The following is a 23932-nucleotide window of genomic DNA, read 5'->3' on the forward strand; positions in this document are numbered from 1 at the left end:
CCACCCACAAGGACAGCAAAGGGAGGAGCAGGAGGTGGAAACAAAATCCACATCTGGCCCCCACCGCCCCTCCCGTTTCAGTGAATTTGAACCTGTCTGAAGTGTAAAGGGTATAGGTTTACACTAAAGTGACAACTAAGTAATTTTGAGCCAAATTAGATGAGCATGGAGAGGCTGCTTTAAGGGAAGAAATTCAGAGACTTGGACTATAGATCTGGACTCAATCATTAATTCTGTGGGTGACAATATTTAAAACACTTTGGGCTTAGTTTGTTCCTTCTGAAATGAGTGAGTATAATGTTCAAAACACTGTTCCTGTGAGGAAATTGTGTTCTTAACGCCAGTCTGCTGACTTTACAAAAAACACAACCCATGTTGCACAATCCCTTTATTTTGTAAGAGAAATGTCCTAGAGATCTGAGGAAACAAGAGACACCAGGAGCTGCTTCAACAGACCACCAACTGGAGCCACTGATCCAGACAAAATGTCATAGTTTATAAAATGTTTCATTTACACCTCAAGGTAAAGAAGAAAACCAATGATCAAGTGAGAATTTAAAATGATATAACCACAATGGAAGAGAATGCAGAAGTTCCTCAAAAATTAAACATGTAATTAGCATATAATACAGTAATTATACTACTAAGGAGATACTCAAGGAAACTAAAAACACAAAATTGAACAGGCAATTTGAAAACTCATATTCACGACAGTAGTGTTCACAGTAGCAGAAACAACTGTCCATTGACAGATAAGCACACACACAGAATGTTGTGTAAGACCAATAATGGAATATTATTCAGCCTTAAAAAGGAATTAAATTCTGATACCTGCCACAACATGGATGAACCTTGAAGACATTGTGCTACAGGACATAAGACACACACAAAATAACAAACACTGTTTGATTTCACTTACATGAGGTACCTAAAATAGTCAAATTCATAGACAGAAGAAATAGAATGATGCTGGTGAGGGGAGAGAGGCTGGGGAATTAGTGTTTAATGGGTGCAAGAGGTTCAGTCTGGGAAAAAGAAAAAGTTCCAGTGATGAATAATGGTGATGCCACACAACAATGTGAATGTATCTAATGTCACTAAATGCTGCACTGAAAAGGAGTGAGAATGGTAAACTCTGCACTGTGTATATTTTAACACGGCCTGGTGCACTGGGAAGACCCAGAGGAATCGGGTGGAGAGGGAGGTGGGAGGGGGGATCGGGATTGGGAATACATGTAAATCCATGGCTGATTCATATTAATGTATGACAAACCCACTGGAAAAAAAAAAAAAAAAAAAAAAAAAAAAATAAAATAAAATCTAAAAAAAAAAAAAAAATCAATGATTGAAAGCCAAAAGTAACTTTACCAAAGCTGTGGAAATGCGTTAATGAATAAATGGCAAGTCATTTTTATATATGATATCTCCCTCACCATCATTCAAAGCTCGTCTGAAAAGACCACAAAAATGCTGAATGGGCCATTTTAGGAGTGGCAGATGTGTAGCATTAGAGACCTCCTGGAGACCTGCCCCAACCTAGATTATGTAGACATGGTGTAGACAGACTACAGCTATGAGCTTAGCAGCCATTCCATTTCTAATACCCAATCTGATTTCTCCCCAGGACCAGAGATCAGGAGGTGGGGCCTGAGCATGAACCACAAACATTCAGAGGGGTCTTTCAGAACTGTTCAGCAGCACCAGCTTTGCCCTAAGAAATCAGCCCATCTGTAACCTGCAAAGAAGAAGTGTCTTGTTTCCATAGCAGCAGGACCCTATATGCAAGGCTGTGCATGAGGAAATTTGTCTTTCCCAGGTTTCTGGAATTTCAGGTTACATCTATGTAACCTGTAATCCCCACAATTCCTGACTTAATATAGGGATAACCTTTAAGGTAAAATCAAGCCAGCAAATGAACTTCCTGGGAGATGTTTACATTCACATAAGCCAATGTTCCAGGTCAGATCACATATCCCAAAGGCAAGATTCCAAAGTGTTAGTGGGGAGAGGAAGAAAATCAGGGGGATGATGGCTCACCTGTGCAGCCAAGAGTGAGTTCTGACCGAACTATCACTACGCACCTAACTTAAGGTTTTTAACAACACAGTTCTGGTAAAATTTTGTAACTATTATGGGTTAAGTATGATCTGGAAAGACAAACATTTAGCCAATTTGTAAGGAAATCTTTGAGTATCCATCTCCTAAATGGTTAAAGATGACATAGAATAACAAAGATAATGATAAATGACAATGAAGACCCCTGACTGCAGTGTACGAGCACAGCTGCAATTTGCACATCACCCAGAAGGAAACCAGCTCAGATATTATTGTCAGACAAGACAGTGAGATGCCAGGGCCCCAGGTTCACACAGTCTTGAGATGAATAAGAATCTGCTCAAAGAAAGATGTGATGACATCTCACTTTCAGCTGAAAGAAATATTCTGAAGAAATAGAGGCTCTGGATAAGTAGCAGCTAGGTGAAAGAAGCAATATTTTCAACTTAAGCTGTTTAGTTTTATCTTTCAATGAGGACTTTATTTATTTATAAAAATTGTATATGTTTAAGGTTACAACTTGATACTTTGATATAAATACACATTGGGGATCTAAGAGGCCCACAACAGTTTGGATTATTATCCAGTAAACACTCATTCCCTTCCCCTCCTACTGTAGACAGAGTTTACTTCTCTGCTCCACTGATACTTATCTTAGCCATAAGACTTGCTCAGGCCAGTTAAATTTAATAATGTGATCAAAGCAGAAGCCCTGATCACACTATGATCCAGCTTGGAATCAATGGAATGACTCCTGCATTCCATTGATCCACCACAAGAAGAGCATGCTTCAGACAGCCTCTACTCTGAAGCCTGAGCCCCAGAATCCACACACAGAGCAGAACTGGAGCCATACACAGCCTGGGGTCAAGGCCAGCTGCCCTGCTGTCTGGAATAGTGCCACCCAGCCTAGATTAGCCAAACCACAGTCAACCTGCAGAATATGAGCAAGAAAATAAATGGGGTTGTTTCTTATGCAGCATTATTGTGGAAATGGCTGACCTATATAAGGTCTAAGCAGAATTCCAATGAGAAAAATATTGCTTCATCAAAAGCAATCTGGCACAATGTAACTACTAGAGCATTAAAGTGAGATCATGGTACAAAAAAAAATACACATTGGGAAAATTACTGTAGTAAAATCACTTAAAGTATCCACTACCTAATAGAGTTATACTATTTTACACATGTGGTGAGAACACTTAAAATCTACTCTCTTGGAAAATTTCAAAGCTACAAAACAGTCAAATGCGGATTCTTTTTTTTTTTTTTTTAAGCAAATGGTCTAAGGCAAAAGGTATCCAGGATCAAGTTTACACAAGCCCTTCAGCTCTTGACACTGATATATCTGCGGTAATACTTTTGTAAAGATACCTGAAGTCCTTATTCCTTTTATACTACTTTAGACCAGGATAAACTACGAAATAATCTCATGGCATTCCTTAATACAAAATCAATGAACACATTAAATCAGTTCTTATTAAAAGTGCTATAATGTACACTAAAGAGAAAAGGAAATATTGTATTAAAATAGCCTAAATGAAAAGCAACAAATTCTTTCTAGAATTAACAAAACAGTGTAAAATTTCAAGTTTTATCTCAAATGTGTCTTCAGTCACTCAGTTGTGTCCAACTCTTTGTGACCCTATGGACTGTAACTCACCAAGCTCCTCTGTCCATGGAATTTTCCAGGCAACAATACTGGAGTGGGTTGCCATTTCCTTCTCCATTATCTCAAATACCTCACTATTTTATTTAATACCATTAAAAACAATCATGTCTATAAAATCTAGAGTGTGAGTCTATATTTGACATGAATTTTCTTTATATTTTTCTTTAGTTAACATAATTATATTGAATATAATTAGATGGGTCTTTTAAAATTATAATCATTTCCTTTCTCAAATACATTCTCTGTTTCTAGATTTAATTTCTTAGATCCAATTACTGAAATTCACTTTTAAATACAAATTTGATGTAAACAAAGGTTTTAATGAACAATCACAAAAAGTTTCCATAAATGCCACTATGGGATTTAGGCATGAAGACATTGAAGATCATCTTTCCATTTTTGATACTTATTTTTAAATATTAATTTAATATTTTCACTACAAATTTAGTGGGTATTATGCAGCAGTCTATGGTTGAAAGTTGTCAAGGGAAGCCCTCACTTGATCTCAAAAGAAAACTTTTCATTATTAATTGGTAAAGTTTGCTTCAGTAACAACCAACTTGGCTTGATGCAAATAGCAAGCTTCCCTGCTGCTGCTGCTAAGTCACTTCAGTCGTGTCCAACTCTGTGTGACCCCATAGACTGCAGCCCACCAGGCTCCCCCATCCCTGGGATTCTCCAGGCAAGAACACTGGAGTGGGTTGCCATTCCCTTCTCCAATGCATGAAAGTGAAAAGTGAAAGTTAAGTCACTCAGTCGTGTCCGACTCTTAGCGACCTCATGGACTGCAGCCTACCAGGCTCCTCTGTCCATGGGATTTTCCAGGCAAGAGTAGTGGAGTGGGGTACCATTGCCTTCTCCAAGCAAGCTTCTCTAGGAAGGTGTAAATGATCCCTGTTACAAGATGTTTAATTTACACGAAACTTTCCCCAAATGTTTCCGATGCCTCAGGGGAGATACACACCAAGGTACCGAGTGACACTCACCTTGCGGTAGATCATATGGCACACGGCTACTCTCAGCCTCATCCCCACACGCTGAATGTGATAGAAGTACAAGTGGTGCAGAACAGCCCACACGAGCACGCAGGCGCTCAGCCCTGCTGCATAGCCATAGGCTTCGTGCAAAGCAGCAGAATCAGTGGGATCATAGTCTTCAACATAACTAATCATTTTCCCCAAAAATATAGGTTGAACCACTCTGGTGCCTTCCTGAAAGAAAAGAAAAAAAGCCTTAATTAGAAATGTCAGGTTTTTTTTTTTTTTTAACACAAGATTAACTTTTAGCATTAGCATGCTAAAAATACATTTTGACAAAATGCTACATTCATGGCTAATTTAAAAGAAAAATACACAGATCTACGATCTACTATCTCCTGTAAGACAAGCAGACAACAGTTTTAACCTTAAGGCAAAATTTTACATTCAAAGATAGTAAAGCCTTAGTACATTGTGCTTAGTGCACTGTGGATCCTCAGTAAATAGCACAAACAGTGCTTTAGAAGTCATTTAGAAGCCACAATACCAAGTGAGCCTTAAGATGAGTAAGAAAAAGGTGGCAGAAGAAGAGTAAGAAATCTGCTTCCATAGGAACAAGCCTGCTGGCAGTCTGCCCCTGTCCCCTGTACTCTCAATGTCCCAGCCCAGTAGAAAGTCAATGTGGTTCATGTATGAGAGACACACTTTTATCAACTTATTCATGAATCTTTATGAAGTGAGACACGGAAACAAACACACCCACTCTTTTCTACCCCAAACTCCACATGTAGATCAAGGGAATGGAAGCCAGCTTTGGTTGGAGTACCACAAAGAAACCAGACTTGGGAGCTCTACAGGCTCTTAGCTCCTAAGAGCACTGCCTCAATGTGCCTCTATCCCCTAGAAGCTGGAATGACCCCTGGAGTAAAAAATAAAACATGGTGGAGGCCAAGCTAAAAATTATGTCTTCCGTGGTTCTTCATCCACCATCCATTGCAGTTGGTGGTTTGGAAGAAATGTTCCCAATCATCTATTCCCCAAGGCAAACCAATTGACACAGGGTGCAATGAGGCTTCCACCCTGAGTAAGACTTAGGGAAAGTAAGATTCTTTCCCAAAGAAAAAGGCAAAGAAACAGCAACACTTACCCACCCTGCCAAACAGTCATTCCATCCCACAACGTACTTCCTCTCTCTAGTCCCTCCTTGAAGGTCCCCTTCTCCCCAGGTCCCCTTCCTTCTCCACCATCAAAGAAAACCAAACAGTCAATGGATCCAAGTCACCAAAATAAGCATCTTGACCCTCAACATCATTTCCTCCACAGACTTCTGGAAAGACAAAACGCCAAAAGTTTGGAAGTCTTTCAGCAACAGGGCTTCTCCTTTTTGGCAATCCCACCTTACTAACACAGACAGAGGTAGCAACTGACAGGTTTGCTTTGCTAGCTCTCTTCTGTCTGTCCAAAGCTGAGGAACACGCACACACAAAAGGAAGAGAAGGAGAATCCATAAACACCAAACACCAAAAAATCTAAGCATTTTCTGCTCAGCCACGTAGTGCCTGATCTATTTATCACAAGATGTCCCCATCCTTCATATGGGTGTCTCATTAGACCTCAGCATTCCTGTCTTGTTCTACACAGATGCACACATGCATGCACACACACACACATTCACAGGCTGTACCAACTGCCTCTCCTTCCATGAAGTCAGGGAAATATTCATCTACTATAGAGGATAAAGGGAACACTATTTAGCTGAAGAAGTAAGATGATCAGACCTGAGTAAAATGATGAGTTCTGATACATTTCCACCGTGTCCTGTCATCCATCCCAAGTGGCATAGAGAGATCATGGAAGAGTCCTCCATACAGTGGATTGTCAACCACACTGTTTATAGTTTCCTGAGATGGAAATGTGGAAGCCCACATAGAGAAGCAAGAACATCAAACTGTACATACGGGCAGTCCTAACCCAGGTGCCGCCAAGGGCAGTCCAGTGGTGGAGCCACAAACCACCAGAAGCCCAGCAGTAATATCTGCCATCCAAAACTTTCCTGAAACTTATGATTCTCTGTGGGAATCACTGTTACCTGTTACTCGGGTCTCCACTTGAGCCTAACATCCTTATAATTACAGAAGAAATAAGAGTAATGTCACACACCAAAGAGAATATGGATAATGCAGCAAATCCATCAAAAAAGAGTGCAAATAAAGGCAGATTACTACTGCCTAAACATATCTGGATTTGTTCGCTGAGAAACAGTATTTAATAACCCATTTGAGGGACTTCTCTGGTGGTCCAGTGGCTAAGACTCCACACTCCCAATGCAGGGGACCTAGGTGAGGTCCCTGGATGGGGAACTAGATCCCATATGCTGCAACTAAGACTCAGCACAGCCAAATAAATAAATATTTAAAAAAAAAATTTAGCAAACAGCCTCATTAAGGTATAATGTTACTTCATAGCTCATACCTTCCACTCATCTGCCAAGTCTTTTATTTTTTTTTCTTGATAATGATTTTTCTTTATTTGGGATAGAAAATTTCAAAAAGATAATAAAGGTTGTCAATCATGACCTGTTTCTTTGATCTGATGCAATCTGGGAGGAGAATCATTTGTTATTTTCAAGCACTGTTTTAGGACTTCCTCCCATGGCTCAGTGGTAAAGAATCCAACTGCAATGCAGGAGACACAGGAGATGCAGATTTGACCCCTGAGTTGGGAAGATCCACTGAAGGAGAAAATGGCAACCCATTCCAGTATTCTAGCCAGGAAAATCCCATGGATAGAGGAGCATGGTGGGCTACTGTCCATGGGGTCACAGAGAATCAGACACAACTGAATGAATCAGCACACATACATGACTTTGCAGCAAGGAGAAGTAATGGTGATTTAGAAGTGATGATTTAGAAGTACAAGGAAAGAAATGTATAAGGAATTTCCATTCTGGCATAAATTGCAACTATTGAAAATAGAAAATTGACATTATACTACATACTGAAAAATATGGAAGTATCACTATGAACAAAGCTAGTGGAGGTGATGGAATTGCAGTTGAGCTATTTCAAATCCTAAAAGATGATGCTGTGAAAGTGCTGCACTCAACATGCCAGCAAATTTGGAAAACTCAGCAGTGGCCACAGGATTGGAAAAGATCAGTTTTCATTCCAATGCCAAAGAAAGGCAATGTCAAAGAATGCTCAAACTACCACACAATTGCACTCATCTCACACACTAGTAAAGTAATGCTCGAAATTCTCCAAGCCAGGTTTCAACAGCACATGAACCATGAACTTCTAGATGTCCAAGCTAGATTTAGAAAAGGTAAAGGAACCAGAGATCAAATTGCAACACCCATTGGATCATCAAAAAAGCAAGAGAGTTCCAGAAAAACATCTACTTCTGCTTTATCAACTATGCCAAAGCCTTTGACTGTGTGGACCACAACAAAATCTGGAAAATTCTTCAAAAGATGGGAATATCAGACCACCTGACCTGTCTCTTGAGAAATCTGTATTCAGATCAGGAAGCAACAGTTAGAACTTGACATGGAACAACAGACTGGTTCCAAATAGGGAAAGGAGTACATCAAGACTGTATATTGTCACCCTGCTTATTTAACTTATATGCAGAGTACATCATGAGAAATGCTGGGCTGAATGAAGCGCAAGCTAGAATCAAGATCACCAGGAGAAATATCAATAACCTCAGATATGCAGATGACACCACCTTTATGGCAGAAAGTGAATAACTAAAAAGCCTCTTGATAAAAGTGAAAGAGGAGAGTGAAAAAGTTGGCTTAAAGCTCAACATTCAGAAAACTAAGATCATGGCATCTGGTCCTATCACTTCGTGGCAAATAGATGGAGAAAAGTGGAAATAGTGAGAGACTTTATTTTCTCAGGCTCCAAAGTCACTACAGATGGTGACTGCAGCCATGAAATTAAAAGATGCTTGCTCCTTGGAAGAAAAGCTATGAGCAACCTAGACAGCATACTAAAAGCAGAGATATTACTTTGCCAACAAAGGTGTGAGCTATGGTTTTCCTAGTAGTCATTTATGGATGCGAGAGTTTGTCTATACAGAAAGCTGAACGCTGAAGATTTGATGCTTTTGAACTGTGGTGTTGGAGAAGACTCTTGAGATTCCCTTGGACTGCAAGTAGATCCAACCAAGTGATCCTAAAGGAAATCAGTCCTGAACATTCATTGGAAGGACTGATGCTGAAGCTGAAACTCCAATACTTTGGCTACTTGATGCAAAGAATTGACTCACTGGAAAAGAACCTGCTGCTGGGAAAGATTGAAGGCAGGAGGAGAAGGGGACGACAGAGGGTGAGATGGTTGGATGGCATCACTGACTCAATGGACATGAGTTTGAGTTGTCCAGGGGTTGGTGATGAACAGGGAGGCCTGGCGTGCTGCAGTCCATGGGGTTGCAAAGAGTTGGACATGACTCAGTGACTTAACAGAAATGACTGAAAAATAACAGCAAGTAAAAAACCATTTTCTAGTTAATTCTCTCAAAAAAAATAGAAAGCAAAATAGTGAATAGCACAAAATTGTGAAAACAAAACCTACCCCAAAGTACATATAGAGAATAAGAATACACATATTAAATATGATTCTTCAAAGCTTCCAGAACACATAGGGCAGAAGTGACTGAGGCCATCAAAGGTAGACTGAGTAAATCCATCATCTCCACACACAAGGAAAGGTTAGAGATGAAGAGTCATTTAGCAGGACAGCTGGCAGCAGCATTTGTAATCTATGAGTGTTTCCATTTCTGATATTTGGTAAAACTGGCTGAGGCAAACCAGGCAAAAGATTTTCCAGCTGCCAGAAGATTAACTCCTGCATATGCTTGATGCTCTGTTCCAAGTATTAACTCCAAATAAAACAGTGGTGTGAATCCCAAGGAAAAGTTCAATTTCAGAACACTCTGCTTGCCTTGGAGAGTCTCTCAGAGAGGCAAGGAGTGGCTATGGCTCACCCTGGGGACACAGACACTGGCGGCAGCCATTCCCCGGAGCCGCCCCTACACGTGTACACTGGTGCGGGCAGACACCACCGAGGAATTCCCTCATCTGTACATTCCCGATTCTCACCTTCAACTAATAAGAAATAAAACAACTGAGAAAATATTCATTATCAACTATGAAATTACCCATATAAAACTTTTTGGATAAGCAGGAACAAGGTCAAACTTTGTCCCCTTAAACCCTTCCTCTTTGATATCAATCTATGACCACATGTATATTCTTTACACAAACCAATAGAGAACATAGTTCTTATCCTTTGACAAGAATTCTTCACAATTCAAATTATAAATGACCTTTAAAAGAGCCTATTTTAGCATCTGTTATTCAGGGTTCTCTGAGAGTCTGAGTCTCTAAGGCAGAATTTTTTTTATTTTGGCCATACAATGTGGCATGCAAAATTTTAGTTTCCTGACCAGGGGTCAAAAACCTTGGCATATGCATTGGGGGCTGGGAGTCTTAACCACTGGACTACCAAAGAAGCTCGAGGTAGACATTTCTTAATAGAGTCCTTGGCACTTAGCCTCCTGAAAGCACCTGGGATTGGGTTCCACCTCTTTCTCTTAGGGTAACCTCTTACATGGCTAGGTTAGATGCTAGAACTTCCGCAATAGGTAGAATTTCATCTTCACATTAATGTACATAAAATATTTCTTACCCAACTTCCCCACAAAAAAGGCTATCAAAGAAAAATGCTTGAGTGAAACATATAAGCAGAAAAGTGTGGCTTGCAGGAAAAAAATGAATAGGCAGTTATTCTTTAGAACTGGGGGAAAGGTGACAAAATGTAGAGTTGAGAAAAATCCAGAGATAAGGAGGAAAGCAGTCAATCTAGGGAAATCATAACCATCAAGATTTGAGATATTCTAGCCTTCACTCATCTTTTACACAGTGGTCTTCATCCTGACTGCACCTTAGCATCACCTGGGAGGGGATAAATGTACTATGACACCCGAGGCCCACTGTCACTGCAGATGTGACTGGAGTTCCAACTACAGTGATTTTGGGCTCCAAAAATCACAGCAGATGGTGACTGCAGTCATGAAATTAAAAGACGCTTGCTCCTTGGAAGAAAAGCTATGACCAACCTTGACAGCATATTAAAAAGCAGAGATATTACTTTGCCAACAAAGGTCCATCTAGTCAGAGCTATGATTTTTCCAGTAGTCATGTATGGCTGTGACAGTTGGATGATAAAGAAAGCTGAGCATCAAAGAATTGATGCTTTTGAACTGTGGTATTGGAGAGGACTCTTGAGAGTCCCTTGGACTGCAAGGAGATCCAACCAGTCAATCTTAAAGGAAATCAGTCCTGAATATTCATTGGAAAGACTGATGCTGAAGCTGAAGCTCCAATACTTTAGTTACCTGATGCAAAGAACTGACTCATTGGAAAAGACTCTGATGCTGGGAAATATTGAAGGCAGTAGGAGAAGAGGGTGACAGTGGATAAGATTGTTGGATGGCATCTCCAACTCACTGGACATGAGTTTGAGCAAGCTCTCGGAGTTGGTGATGGACAGGGAAGCCTGACATGCTGCAGTCTATGGGGTTGCAAAGAGTCAGACACAACTGAACAACTGAACTTGACTGGACACCTTGAGGCCCAGCCTCCAGAAACTGGTTAGGTTCAACTGTTTAGGATGTAGAAGTTTCCTCCCCCTGTAGATTCTGGATGCAGAAACTAGCCCCATATAAGCATCTGCTAACCTCAACTCTTGCACTGTCTTGGCATCTGAGCCTGGAATGGCTACAGACCTGCTCTGAAGGAGTTACAAGGGTCACAAAGTTGTAACCAGAGTTGCATGACACATTACATGCTTCTAGAAAAATCCTTATAAATCCAAATCCAGAGATTACAGTGACAAAATAAGAAATTTTCACTTTGCACAGTGGGAAAAATAAAATGTTCAGGAAAGACTATATTTTAAAAATATTAATAAAAAGATTAATCAAAGTTAGCCTGGAAAGTTACCTCTAAAAGAAGAAGTTACCTCTAAAAGAAGAATGAAAGTTACCTCTAAAAGGAGAAGGAGAGTTAAAATTGAGCTAACCTTGTTTGAAAATAGCCTTTTCTAGATCTTGGAATCATGAAAATACTATACAGAATTATAATTATAAAGCAATTTTTAAAAAAGCAATTCCTAAAATTTCAAAGTAGAATTAAGCAAAAGTACCTAAATATGTACCCATCCTTTTGGCTGAGAGAGCCATACAAAAAAGAACTATCAAAAGTGGTTTTAAACAAAATTATGTGAAAACACAACCTCTGTGTGATACACCCACCTAAAGACAGTATGAACTACAAAAAAAAACTTTTTAATTGTTTTCAGAAGTCACATTATAGGTAAAACAAATGAATAATTATGTTGATATCATTGAGAATTTGGCTTAGACATGGGACAAAGAATAGATGATGGGAGAAAAGAGATACAGATGTAAGAACAATAAGATAAAGTAAAAACGCTAGTGACCTGCATCTGACTTGGATTGGAAATACCCATGTAAACATATTTATTTACCTTAAAAAAATGTATTCTTAACTTTGTCTAATGAAAAAGCCAAGAAACAATAACCAAGCATAATAAGCACATCTAGTACCTAGACTATAGTATTTAAATACCATTTCACACTAAAAGAAAACGGCTGCTTGGAGAAATGGATGATTCCAGGGCTGGAACAAATGCTATACAAAAGGAGCTAGAAACATCTTGTCACACCAGAAACCAAAAACAAAACAAAACAAAAAAATTAGCAAAGACCTCTAGAGTATGTGCAAAAGACTTAGGACCCAACCTGAATAGACTCCCACTGCCCAAAGATGGCCAAGGTTGGCACAAGCATAACAAATGAAATGGACTGAAGCAGATCAGAAACACTTAAATCCATGAGCTCAAACTGACATTCACAAAACCAAACCAAACAACAATAAAAATTCACTAGCCCCAGAGGAGAACCAACGCATCATTCTGAAAACAGGTTTTAAAAGTGAAAAAATTAATTTCCCCTACTCTTCCTATAAATAGTATATATAGCTCAGGGTTAACCAAAGAGCTTAGAACATCCTCATTTTGCAATGCTTAATGAATTAATAGACCTTGAGCAAGGATCATGAATAGCTCCTAATATCACACACACACAAAAACAATGTTATGTATCTCATAAGGAAGGTATACAACCCTACCTCCTACACAGAAGAAAGGGGTGGAAGAAATCCAAATGAGTTACCTCAAAGTTCTAGACCTAAACACCAACCTAAGGTGCCAGAGGAACATGTTAATTGACACAGGGGGAAAAGCAATCAGCCAAATCCAGGCTGTGGGAATCTCTACAGGACAAACAACCTAGAGGCACAGGGTGGAGGGGAACAGAAAAGCAATCTGTATAACCTATGTCAGCCCAATGTACCTTATTTAATACTGCTTCCAACAGCAAGGGGCGGGGGAGAAGACAACTATTAGTCCTGGCTAGATATTGATGATATTAAAGTTAGTATTTATGTATAATAATAATAATGTTTATGTTAATATGTTTAGTGGGGAGGGAGATTTTGCATCTTTTAAAGATACATACCAAAATATTTATGGATAAAAATGGTATGATGTCTTGGAATTGCTTTAAAATAATCTTGGACATGGATAGCAAGTAGGGGTTCAGATGAATCAAGACTACTCATTATGGCAATTATTGAAGCTGACTTAAGATTACATTTCCCTGTACCCTTCTGAGTTCTTAGCTGATTATTATTGTTTAGTCATTAAGTTGTGTCTGACTGTCTGCAATCCCATGGTCTGTAGCCCGCCAGGCTCCTCTGTCCATGGGATTTCCCAGGCAAGAGTACTGAAGTGGGTTGTCACTTCCTCCTCCAGGGGATCTTCCCAACTCAGGGATTGAACTTTTGTCTCCGGCATTGGTAGATGAGTTCTTTACCACTGAACCACGAGGGAAGTCCAGATAAATGACAAAATAACAAGAGAAAATAAAACAGAAGTTTATTAACATGTATATTTCTGATATACATGGGAAATATTAAGATGAACTAAGTAACTCCCTGAGATGGCCCAAGCCACCACCTTAAATGCCATCTCTAGCTAAAGACAAAAGAAAAGGTGAGCAAGCACCTATGAGAGTATAACAGGAAAAGCAGCTTAAACTAGGGTAGGGTTGGGTTTGTTATGCAGATTTCATTCTTCTTGAAGACTGTCCTTCAACAGGATTCTGCTGTGATTTAGACCCATCCTTCTCTTTCTGGTACAGAGAGAGAGTGAAAAGTGAAGTGAAAGTCGCTCAGTCATGTCTGATTCTTTGCGATCCCATAGACTATACAGTCCATGGAATTCTCCAGGAGAGAATACTGGAGTGGGTAGCCTTTCCCTTCTCCTGGTGATCTACCCAATAGAGAGGGAGACACCCTTACAAATGGAGATTTTCTTTATCAATGTAAATGTCCCTCACAGAAGAGTAACTTCTACTCTGTCTTCAAAGTTTCTCCTGTGTCTATTTCTCAAAAAAAGAATCAACTCACAACAATCTTTCTGCCAGAGAGCCCTATTCTGCTGTGACACATCGTGTTACCCTTCAATTTCTACTTGTATATTTTTTAAATGTTCTTAAAAATCTACGGGAAACAAAATAAAACAAAACTCTATAGGAAGCAGTTGACAGAGAAGCTGAGAGCTGCTGTTAGGAAAACACCTCTTGACTCTGAGCCTCAGTGGAGGCTGTGGGAGGAGAGGAAGCCTCAGGACATGATGCAGAGAACACTGGTCTGGGAATCAGAACATTCTGTGCTTCAGAAACCAGGTGGCTACCTGAAAGTCACATGGCTCCAGGCCTCTCTTATGCCCTCCTAAGCCTCCAGGTCCTTATCTATGGAAATACCTGCCTTGCCTCCCTCAGAGGAATCCTGAAACAACTAAATGATCTACAACATCTCAAAGTGATCTGAAATCATTTCATCATTTTTAATAACAGAAGTCCGGGGCAGAGATTTTATTCATAATGGCAGAGGCTGGTTTCACAAAAGGCTTAGAAAACTTATTGCTGCTTACAGGTGATCATAGTAGAACAAGAACTCTTGAGAAAAATCATGTGTAAAAGCCAAATTTTCTAGACTGCAATTAAAGTTTCACTTCTAAGCAGATTGCTAAAATTTTTAACCATTATGAATGCAGTCTTTTAAAAAAGAGTCACCTACCTCCCTGACTACTTAAAGAAAATGGATTCAGGGGGGTGAAGTGAACAAGTCAAATAGGTGAGGAAACTTAAAAGGTACAAACACGAAATTATAAAATAAATAAAAGGGGGTTGGGGGCAAAAGATAAATAAATAAAATAAAATAAATTGCAGGATTGTAATATACAACATAGGAAATATACTCAATAATATTGGAATAACTTTGTATGGTGACAGTTGGTAACTAAAATTACTATGTACTGTATCAAATATTAAATCTCTAGTGATATATACCAGAAACTAAAAAACATTATAATCCAATCATACTTCAATTTTCAAAACTCTTTTAATTTGCAATAAAAACTTACATATGCTTAGAAAATGAAAAGAAAATAGATTGAAAAGCATCACCCTCATTTATAAGTCAAGGTCATCACTGTGTATATTACTAACAGGTAATGGCTAATGCTAAGCTCTCAGGAACCAGCAGGGCACACACAGCAGGTCTGCTCTGCAGATCCCTGTCTGCTTCGCTCAACGCCCCCTCCTGCTCTCCCTTGCCATGTGGTCCTCAGTGGTTGCTCTCAGCCCACAGTATCTTTGCCACCAGCAGACACTCCTTAGTCTCCTGGGTTGAGCAAAGTGAGCGACACATGGAAGAAAGGGTTGGGAAATAAACGCAAAGCCCACTTAGCTCCTGGGGAACCAGCCCTGAGTCCAGGCACAAAGCCCACTGCGGGACACAGAGGATTCTGTTTCCTTCCTGCCCATCAGCTGAGCTCCAGAGTGAAGGTTTACACACACATGTGCTTCCCACGGCCTCCACCTGGACCAGAGACCACCAGCAAAAGTGGCCTCAGACAAAGGCCAAGTGACTGGACAGGATCAGGCAAATTCTTAGGGTCCTGGGAAGAGGACATAATTCCCGGCCGCTCCTCCCCTCTCAGGGGAAGGGACTGGGTGGACCCACTCTGGCTTTCTGAGGTCACCCCACTTACATACCAGCAGGTGGAGATCTCACCTCTCAGAGAGAAGCCCTGATGACCTGGGCGGTGGTCTCTGTGTCTCTGATCCAAGCAGAGACTTCAGGCTCCTCCTCTCCACCCTGAGGGCACTAGACAGGCAGAGACCTGTCCTCCCCACCTGTGGTCCCCGTGGAGGTGCACACAGGGTCCAGGGGTGCTGGGAACTCTCTGGTTGTTCTGTTCTAAATAGGGGTGACCTCCAAGGGCTCCACAGCCTGGTACTTGTTTCTCTGAGCAGTAGAGATACTCCTCACTTCTCATAGGACAGACATTTTCATATCTCAAAATCCTAAAACCCTAAAAGCCTCACCCTGGACTGGTGTCACCCTGCTTTATCCCAAAGGTGCTGCCAGGAGTACCTGGGAGGCCCTGCTTGTTCTGTGGGTGGTAAGACAACACTGCCTGGGATGATGGATGATTCACAGGGTGTTCTGTGCAGCCAAAAAATTGAAAGAGGGCTGGAGGTCACCAAGGAAACATGATTGTGTTTTAGAGAACTATAAGCTGAGTTTAGATCTTCCACTGTCTAACATACAAAGACCAACAAGCAGTAGAGATAGATCACAACATGGGAAGTTGCTTCATAAAATCTATTATTTAACTAACTACTACTGCTACTAGTACTAGCAGTACTACTACACAGATGAGCCCCTACATTCAAGGTCCTCTACTCCCCACTTCTCCACCATGACCACCCAACAACCAAGCTCCTAAAAGAGGGGTCAGGGCTTTACCAGTTGCACCTTGTGCAGTCCTCAGGGACCTTCCTTGACCCTTCAAGTGGCTCAGATGGTAAAGAATCTGCCTGCAATGCAGGAGATCCGGGTTTGATCCCTGGGTCAGGAAGATCCCCTGGAGAAGGAAATGGCAACCCACTCCAGTATTCTTGCCTGGAGAATTCCATGGGCAGAGGAGCCTGGTGGGCTACAGTCCATGGGGTAATAAAGAGACAGACCAACTGAGCAACTAACACTTTCACTTTCAGCAGGATATATTCCAGGGGCTGGACAACTTTGAAATCAACACACCCCGCACCACAGTGGGGCAGATCCCTCTCAGGAAGAACCCCAGATCCTGCGGCCTCAGTGTCCATGTCTGCTTCTCTCATGAGCTGCCAGAGCCATGATCCAAAGCTCATATTAGGATGGGATCCATCCAAGTCTTAGTGACCCCACCCAAGGAGCCAATAACCAAGAATAGCAAAAAAAACCCAGAAGTTCAGTTCAAACCCAGCCACATGGGCTCTGCTTTGAGACCCACTTGCCTTCAAGTTTCTTTAGCATCTGGTACTAAAGAGAAACTAGAGGGCCAGGGACAGCAGAGAAAGACCTGCTCAAGAATATGATCCAACATTAAACCCGGAGACCTCTCATCCAACCAGGCACCTGGGATGAGCCACAGGCAGACACTGAGGCCCCAGGGTTTCCTGATAAGCAGAATTCATGAGAGCTCCGCTGTGTGAGGTCAGGAAATCCTGCACAAACAGGCCGCACAGGCTTGCCACCTGTGTATTTCAAACAGACTTACTGTGACTATGCGGAAATACCATGACTGGGACAGCTACACCTGGGACAAAGAAGGGCTGGGACAGCCTGAAGGGTTCCTGCTCCCTCTCCCACCCCCTGCCCTTCACAAGGCACTAAGGTACCTAGGTGGTCAGTGCCCTCTCTAAGGTGGCATTCTGTCCCACATGCCTGTCCCACCCTCTGGCACAATGGCCAATCCACTTTTATCATCAAAGAGAACTCCATCTCCCAAGACCATCCAATCACCTTGGAGCTGACAGATTCTCTGTCAGTCCAGTTATGTGGGTCAAACTTCACCTACCCAGCTGCTCACTGCCTGCAGTGCCCTTCAGTACAACACAGCCTTTAAACAAGAGCCACGCCACCCACCTGTAAACAACCTGACCCATTCTCAACATACTGATGACAACTCACCACCTTCTCCACCTAAAACCCCCCTTTCACAGCAGCTGCCTCTTCCACCCCTCCTGCTCACACACTCACAGCCCGCCCGTGTCCCTAAGGCAGCGCTAAGGGACCACGGAGAGCACGAGCCACCCAGGGGGTCTGCAGCAGACCCCCAGCAGGTCAGCCAGAGCAGGGGGCTGCCGGCACTGTGTCCCCAGGGGGACTGTCCTCTGGGGGGTCTTGACCCAGGATCTTCAGGGTCATGGAGGTCACTGACCTCATGGCTTTCTGTCTCTGGTTTGCCCTGCACATCCCCTCCTACACCCTCTGCCAATGCCAGCTACCAAGACTCAACCAGAAATCAACCCCACAGCCAGGACAGAAACCAGCATGGAGGGTGCAGAGAATTCGCGGTGAAGCTGGAGCTCCTCCCCTCGGGGGCTTTGGCTCACAGTGCCAGCCCACGGGAAAGGGGGCGGCCTGGGGAAAGGTATGCTCTTAGGAGTTCTGGGCGGCTCCAGTGCAGATGCAGGGCCCTGGGTTCTGTTCCCCTGGAAGAGGAAAGGTGATGGTATCTTCTTAGAAAAGCATTTATCAGATGTGACCTGGTCAAGGTAACAACTTTTACCTTGTTAAATTATAACAAGAGAGCCATAAAATGTATATTACTCTGGGCTCGGGTCCAAATTACCTCCCTCTAAATCACAGGGTACATATTGCCTGAGGCTGCTGGACTCTTCTTTTGGTCAAAGATCAGTCAGCGTTTATACTGAGCACCAGGAACTTTCTAACATAATATAAACTGCCTTTTATTTCAAGGTCATCCTTCCACAACACTGTTTTCATCAGTTAAAAGAAAAATAGTAACCCCTGGAGGTCCAGCCCTTGTCCATTCCAGAGGTAAATACAACCTCTGAGCTCTGTCATGTTTCCTAGAAGGTTTATCCTCAGACCTTAGACTACTGGCCTGTCTCCCTACCTGTCCCGTCCATCACAGAGCTCAGATACATACATCAAAAAGCAATGCACAGTATGAAACTCTTTTACCTCAAGAAATGTAAACAATCCCCAAATTAAATAGGATTTCCAGTAACACTTTATGATTGCTTTCATTAAGGAAGGCTCCTGTGCATCTTTCTGGGCTCTCTCAACTTCCTGATCCCAGTACCTGTGATGAGAAACAGAGCACAGTAAAAAACAGCATGTCCACCAAAGGGAAAATGGGAAGGGGACCAGAGTGAAAAATAATCCTTCACTAACAAAGGTTCATCTAGTCAAGGCTATGGTTTTTCCAGTAGTCATGTATGGATGTGACAGTTGGACTATAAAGAATGCTGAGCGCCGAAGAATGGATGCTTTTGAACTGTGGTGTTGGCTTGAGAGTCCCTTGGACTGCAAGGAGATCCAACCAGTCCATCCTAAAGGAGATCAGTCCTGAGTGTTCATTGGAAGGACTGATGTCGAAACTGAAACTCCATACTTTGGCCACCTGATGCAAAGAGCTGACTCATTTGATAAGACCCTGATGCTGGGAAACATTGAAGGCAGGAGGAGAAGGGGACGACAGAGGATGAGATGGTTGGATGGCATCACCGATTCAATGGATATGAGTTTGGGTAAACTCCGGGAGTTGGTGATGGACAGGGAGGCCTGGCATGGTGGAGTCCATTGGGGTCACAAAGAGTCGGACACGACTGAGTGACTGAACTGAACTGAACAAAACTAAACCTGGGGTCAGCCTGAGGTGGATGAGCATGGAGTATCAGGGAAGGAGGCTCAGAAGAACCCAGAGGAAGGCAACACCCCCTCCCCCACACCTTTAGCCCCACGTGGAAATTCTCACTCTCCCTCCCGTCTCCCTGCTGACTGTGCTCACCCTTGTAGCTCTTCTCCAAGGCGCTGGGAGTGATCTTCCGGAAGCACCGAGTACATGTCATCTGGTTCTAATTTCCGTTTGTGACCAATTTTAAACAAGGGGTTTAGCCACCTGTTAAACATTAAAAGGAGAGTGACATGTATCCAAATTACACATCTCTAATTGGAATCTTACATTCATGGATGTTGTTTTAAAAAAGTCTACATTTTAAATATATAAAGATATGGTGGAAATTAGACATGTGCTTACAAACACACACACGCATTCTAGGTACAGGAAAGTTATGCTGGCTTATACATGATATAACTTAATTAAAGAAGCCTGTTTGTGGCCTACTGATCATACATGGTACATCCGCTTTAATTATTAAGGAAATAAAACATTTAGAAATGAAAATAAAGTAACAGTGGTTCAGGAATGCAGAAGAGAGCTGAAAGGCCATTGTGGGTACGGCTGCAGATATGTTCCTGTATTACTGGGGACTTAAATCTTCTGAACTGTATCAGATTCAAGGATAGCTAGTTGATGCTAGTGGAGACTGTGATTGACATATATAAACTGCTATATTCATGTCCAACTCTTTGCAACCCCATGAACTGTAACCCGCTAAGCTTCTCTGTCCATGGGATTCTCCAGGCAAGAATATCAAAGTGGGTTGCCATTTCCTTCTCCAGGATCTTCCCAACCCAGGGATCTAACCCAGGTCCCTGCATTGCAGCTGGATTCTCTACTGCCTGAGTCTCCAAGGAAGCATATATAAAATAGATAACTAGTAAGAACCTACCGTATAGCAGAGGGGACTCTACTCAATCCTCTGTAATAGCATTTACCTTTTTCTTTCTTAAAGAAAAGAATCTTTTTTTAAAGTGGATATATGTATAATTGATTCACTTTGCTGTATCCCTAAAACTAACACAACATTGTAAACCAACTATACTCCAACAAGAAAAAAATTGTTTTTAATAGACAGGCCACTTGGCTAAATACTCAGGTCAAAATGGCCTGTCTGAACAAATTTGTGACAGTTTCAAAAGAAGGATTCCCAGCTTCCCTGAGCTTCTAAGGCCATTAGAACCCCTACAGTTGCTGTCTTTCTCTTGCTCGTTGGTCCATGATTCCTCAATTGTCTCATCAGTTTTATCTCCTGGAGAACCAACACAGTCAACCTGCAGATGGTCTTTACTCTGGGCTATGGGCAACTGGGACTCTAGCCTGGTGACAATCAGATTTGTTCTGGTTGAATCAGGAACAATTCTGCTCCTCTAACCCAACATATGACAACACCCATGCTCAGCAGGAAGCAATATCAGACCAACCTTCATGCTTTCAGAGTCCCTCAGGAATAATGAGCTGTAAAAAGGAAAGGCTGTTACCCCAGAATTATGTCCCTGCCCCTCCCTCGAATGGAAACCAACTGCTCTTATCTGAGTTTCAAGCTTAATCATAAAAGGGAAGAGAAAAATAAGAACTGATTAGAACTAGGGAGGACCCAAATGGCAGAAGACCTAACCTCCAGTAGACACAGAGCCTCATTATGCATTCACTGCTTCTCCATTCTTTCATCACTGAGCAAACCTTGTGCTTTATCAATCTCACCATCGGTTTACTTATTAGTTGTGGGAATCTGAGTGGAAAAAGAACCTCCCCCGTCTTGATAAGGGGTTTCAACCTGGGCTAGAACCCTGGCACAAGTCCAGGCAACCAATTCCATGACAAGCACAGCAGTTACATACACAAGAAACATAGACTACAGAACCAAACTGCCTGGCTTGAGATCCCACTCCACTGCTTACTAGCTGTGTGATGGTAGGCAACTTACTCAACCTCTATGCTTCAGTGTCCTCAGGTGTGAAACAAGAGGCTCTTTCCTCCCCAGCAGGAAAACTGGAAATGGGTGCCAACCAAAACCAAAGTCTTCACCTTCCATTTCTATCCACATACATTTTCAAAATCAACAAACAAAATGTGCTTTGAGAGTTTCTTACCCTACCTGAAGTTAAGGAGATGTTTGTCTGTTTTGCTATTATTTATGGTAACCACACACATATTCTGGAGAAGGAAATGGCAACCTACTCCAGTATTCTTGCCTAGAGAATCCCATGGACAGAGAAGCCTGGTGGGCTGCTGTCCATAGTGTCGCACAGAGTCAGACACGACTGAAGCGACATAGCAGAAGCATACACATATTCCTTCTTCTAGGAGCTCTTTCCTTAAGGGCCATCAAATAGCCAAGAGATGTAGCCACATACACTGAACACACCACCATCAAAACAAGCATAGGAACTGCCATCCCCCTGGGGATCCCCTGCTGCTGCTGCTGCTGCTAAGGTGCTTCAGTCGTGTCTGACTCTGTGCGACCCCAGAGATGGCAGCCTGCCAGGTTCCCCCGTCCCTGGGATTCTCCAGGCAAGAACACTGGAGTGGGTTGCCATTTCCTTCTCTAATGCAAGAAAGTGGAAAGTGAAAGTGAAGTCGTGTCCGACTCTTAGCGACCCCATGGACTGCAGCCCACCAGGCTCCTCCGTCCATGGGATTCTCCAGGCAACAGTGGGGATCCCCTAGACTGTCCCATAAAAAAAGTATCAGAGTTTGTGGGAAAGATGAATGGGTAAGGGTCGAGAAACAAAAGACCTAATAATCACCCAAGTATGATTAAATCCAGAGGTTTAGGCCTGCCCTTCTGCAGTCCCAACTATTAGATGAAGACTTCATTTAAGAGCTTCAGCTCTTTGTAGCACTTTTCATCTATGTGTTTCCTCCCAGCTCAGGGATCCTTCAGTGGTTTCAGGACCATAGGACTCCTGGACAGGACCACCTACATCAAGACCATGCACTGCTTCTCTGAGCTAGAGATCTGGATAAAACCCCACAGGTTTCAGGGACCCCATCCCAAGGGTTTGGTCCTCAAAGGTGGAAGTGGAGATATTTGCAATAGGGAAAGGGCCTGTGGTCAAATAGACAGTCTGCTCCTGGCTGTGTGTCCCAGGAAAAAGCAAAAGGTGTTCCAAAATGGTTTTCCCATTCATTTCATAGAAAACAATTGTCTTTTGTACTCACATGAAATTGACCACAACTAGGTACCAGGACAAACAGTCAACCACACAGGGAGGGAGGCAAGGAGAGAAAGAAAGACATGGTCATGACTGGGGGAGAGAGGGATCCCAGGGAGAGAGGAAGCCCAGGGCATTTGGAACTCCGATGTTCACTTAAGGAACATTGGGAAAGGTGGGGACATTACTGGAAGATGGCAAAGGTGCAGGGCACTGATTAGATAAAGTTGTTCATAAGCTGCTTGTTTGGAGTGAAAGTTGCAGCTTATTTCAGAACTGACTGTGAACTGCTGAGCAGTTCTGAGGCAGCTGGATAAGGTGGACACCAGGTCCCTGGGTCCTCCTCCCAGCCCTAATGCCACCGGCCCCAGGCGCGCACCCTCTCCTTGTCCCTTGGTCCCCAACAGAAGCCAGGAGTGTCAGGCAGGTGCCCGCAGTGATTGTCACAGCTCAGATGGGTCACTCACCAGACAAACAGGCGTGAGCAGAAGTTCGCCTTCTGCAGCGGATTCGTCTTCACCTCCGGGGACACGGGCAGCATCTTGCTGGCCAAGGCGGACACAGACCCGGGTCGCCCTACTTAGGTGGCGGTGGGGCTCCTGCTGCTCCTGGAGGCGCCCGCGGGGTTGCTGGAGAGTGGCTGCCCCACAGGTCCACTGGGCCGGAGCCTGAGAAGACCTGCTTCTGAGAGTGGAGCACCCTTTGTGCACCAGGTCCCCTCCCAGGACTGAGCAGCCTCCAGGGTCCACCTCTGAGGCACCCACTCTGTGCAGGTCTGCCACAGGCATAGGATGGATGCAGCGTGCCACGTGTGGGGCTGCTGGACCAAGACACACCCAAGTAGACACTTCCAGAAGCCCCACGCAGGTGAGAGGCAAAAGCTACCAGCTCTTTGATAAAGGCAGGCAGGCTGACTGCGGGGCACAACCAGTCCAGCTCCCTAGATAACACCTGGCTGTAAACTCTGCGGAAGTTCCTGCCCTTCCAGGCACTCACCCAGAAGGTGGAGAAGGGAGGCTCAGGCCCCGTCCATCTCTGCTGCTCACAGGCTCCCCATGCACTGCAGAGGAAACCAGGAGAAAGCTGGCAGAAGGAGATAGCAGCCTACCCTCTGGGCATGCTGCCATCCTCAGGACCTGCCAGGAGCCAGCA

The 23932-nt window shown here is 43.0% G+C and overlaps 1 protein-coding gene across 1 annotated transcript in view; it reads right to left on the minus strand.

Annotated features, from left to right (window-relative positions):
• Positions 1-23699, minus strand: part of LOC122447238 (ATP-binding cassette sub-family C member 4-like) — a 146828-nt gene extending 123129 nt beyond the window's left edge. Inside the window, exons 1-4 of the mRNA XM_043477774.1 lie at positions 23248-23699; positions 19731-19841; positions 18902-19022; positions 4714-4938 (exon numbers count right to left, since the gene is read on the minus strand). Of these exons, the coding sequence (XP_043333709.1) occupies positions 4714-4938; positions 18902-19022; positions 19731-19841; positions 23248-23321 (531 nt within the window). The 5' untranslated portion in view covers positions 23322-23699. The remainder of the gene's footprint in view (positions 1-4713; positions 4939-18901; positions 19023-19730; positions 19842-23247) is intronic.
• Between the last annotated feature and the right edge of the window lie 233 nt (positions 23700-23932).

Source organism: Cervus canadensis, chromosome 9, assembly GCF_019320065.1.
Source record: "Cervus canadensis isolate Bull #8, Minnesota chromosome 9, ASM1932006v1, whole genome shotgun sequence".
NCBI classification, from domain to species: Eukaryota; Metazoa; Chordata; class Mammalia; order Artiodactyla; family Cervidae; genus Cervus; species Cervus canadensis.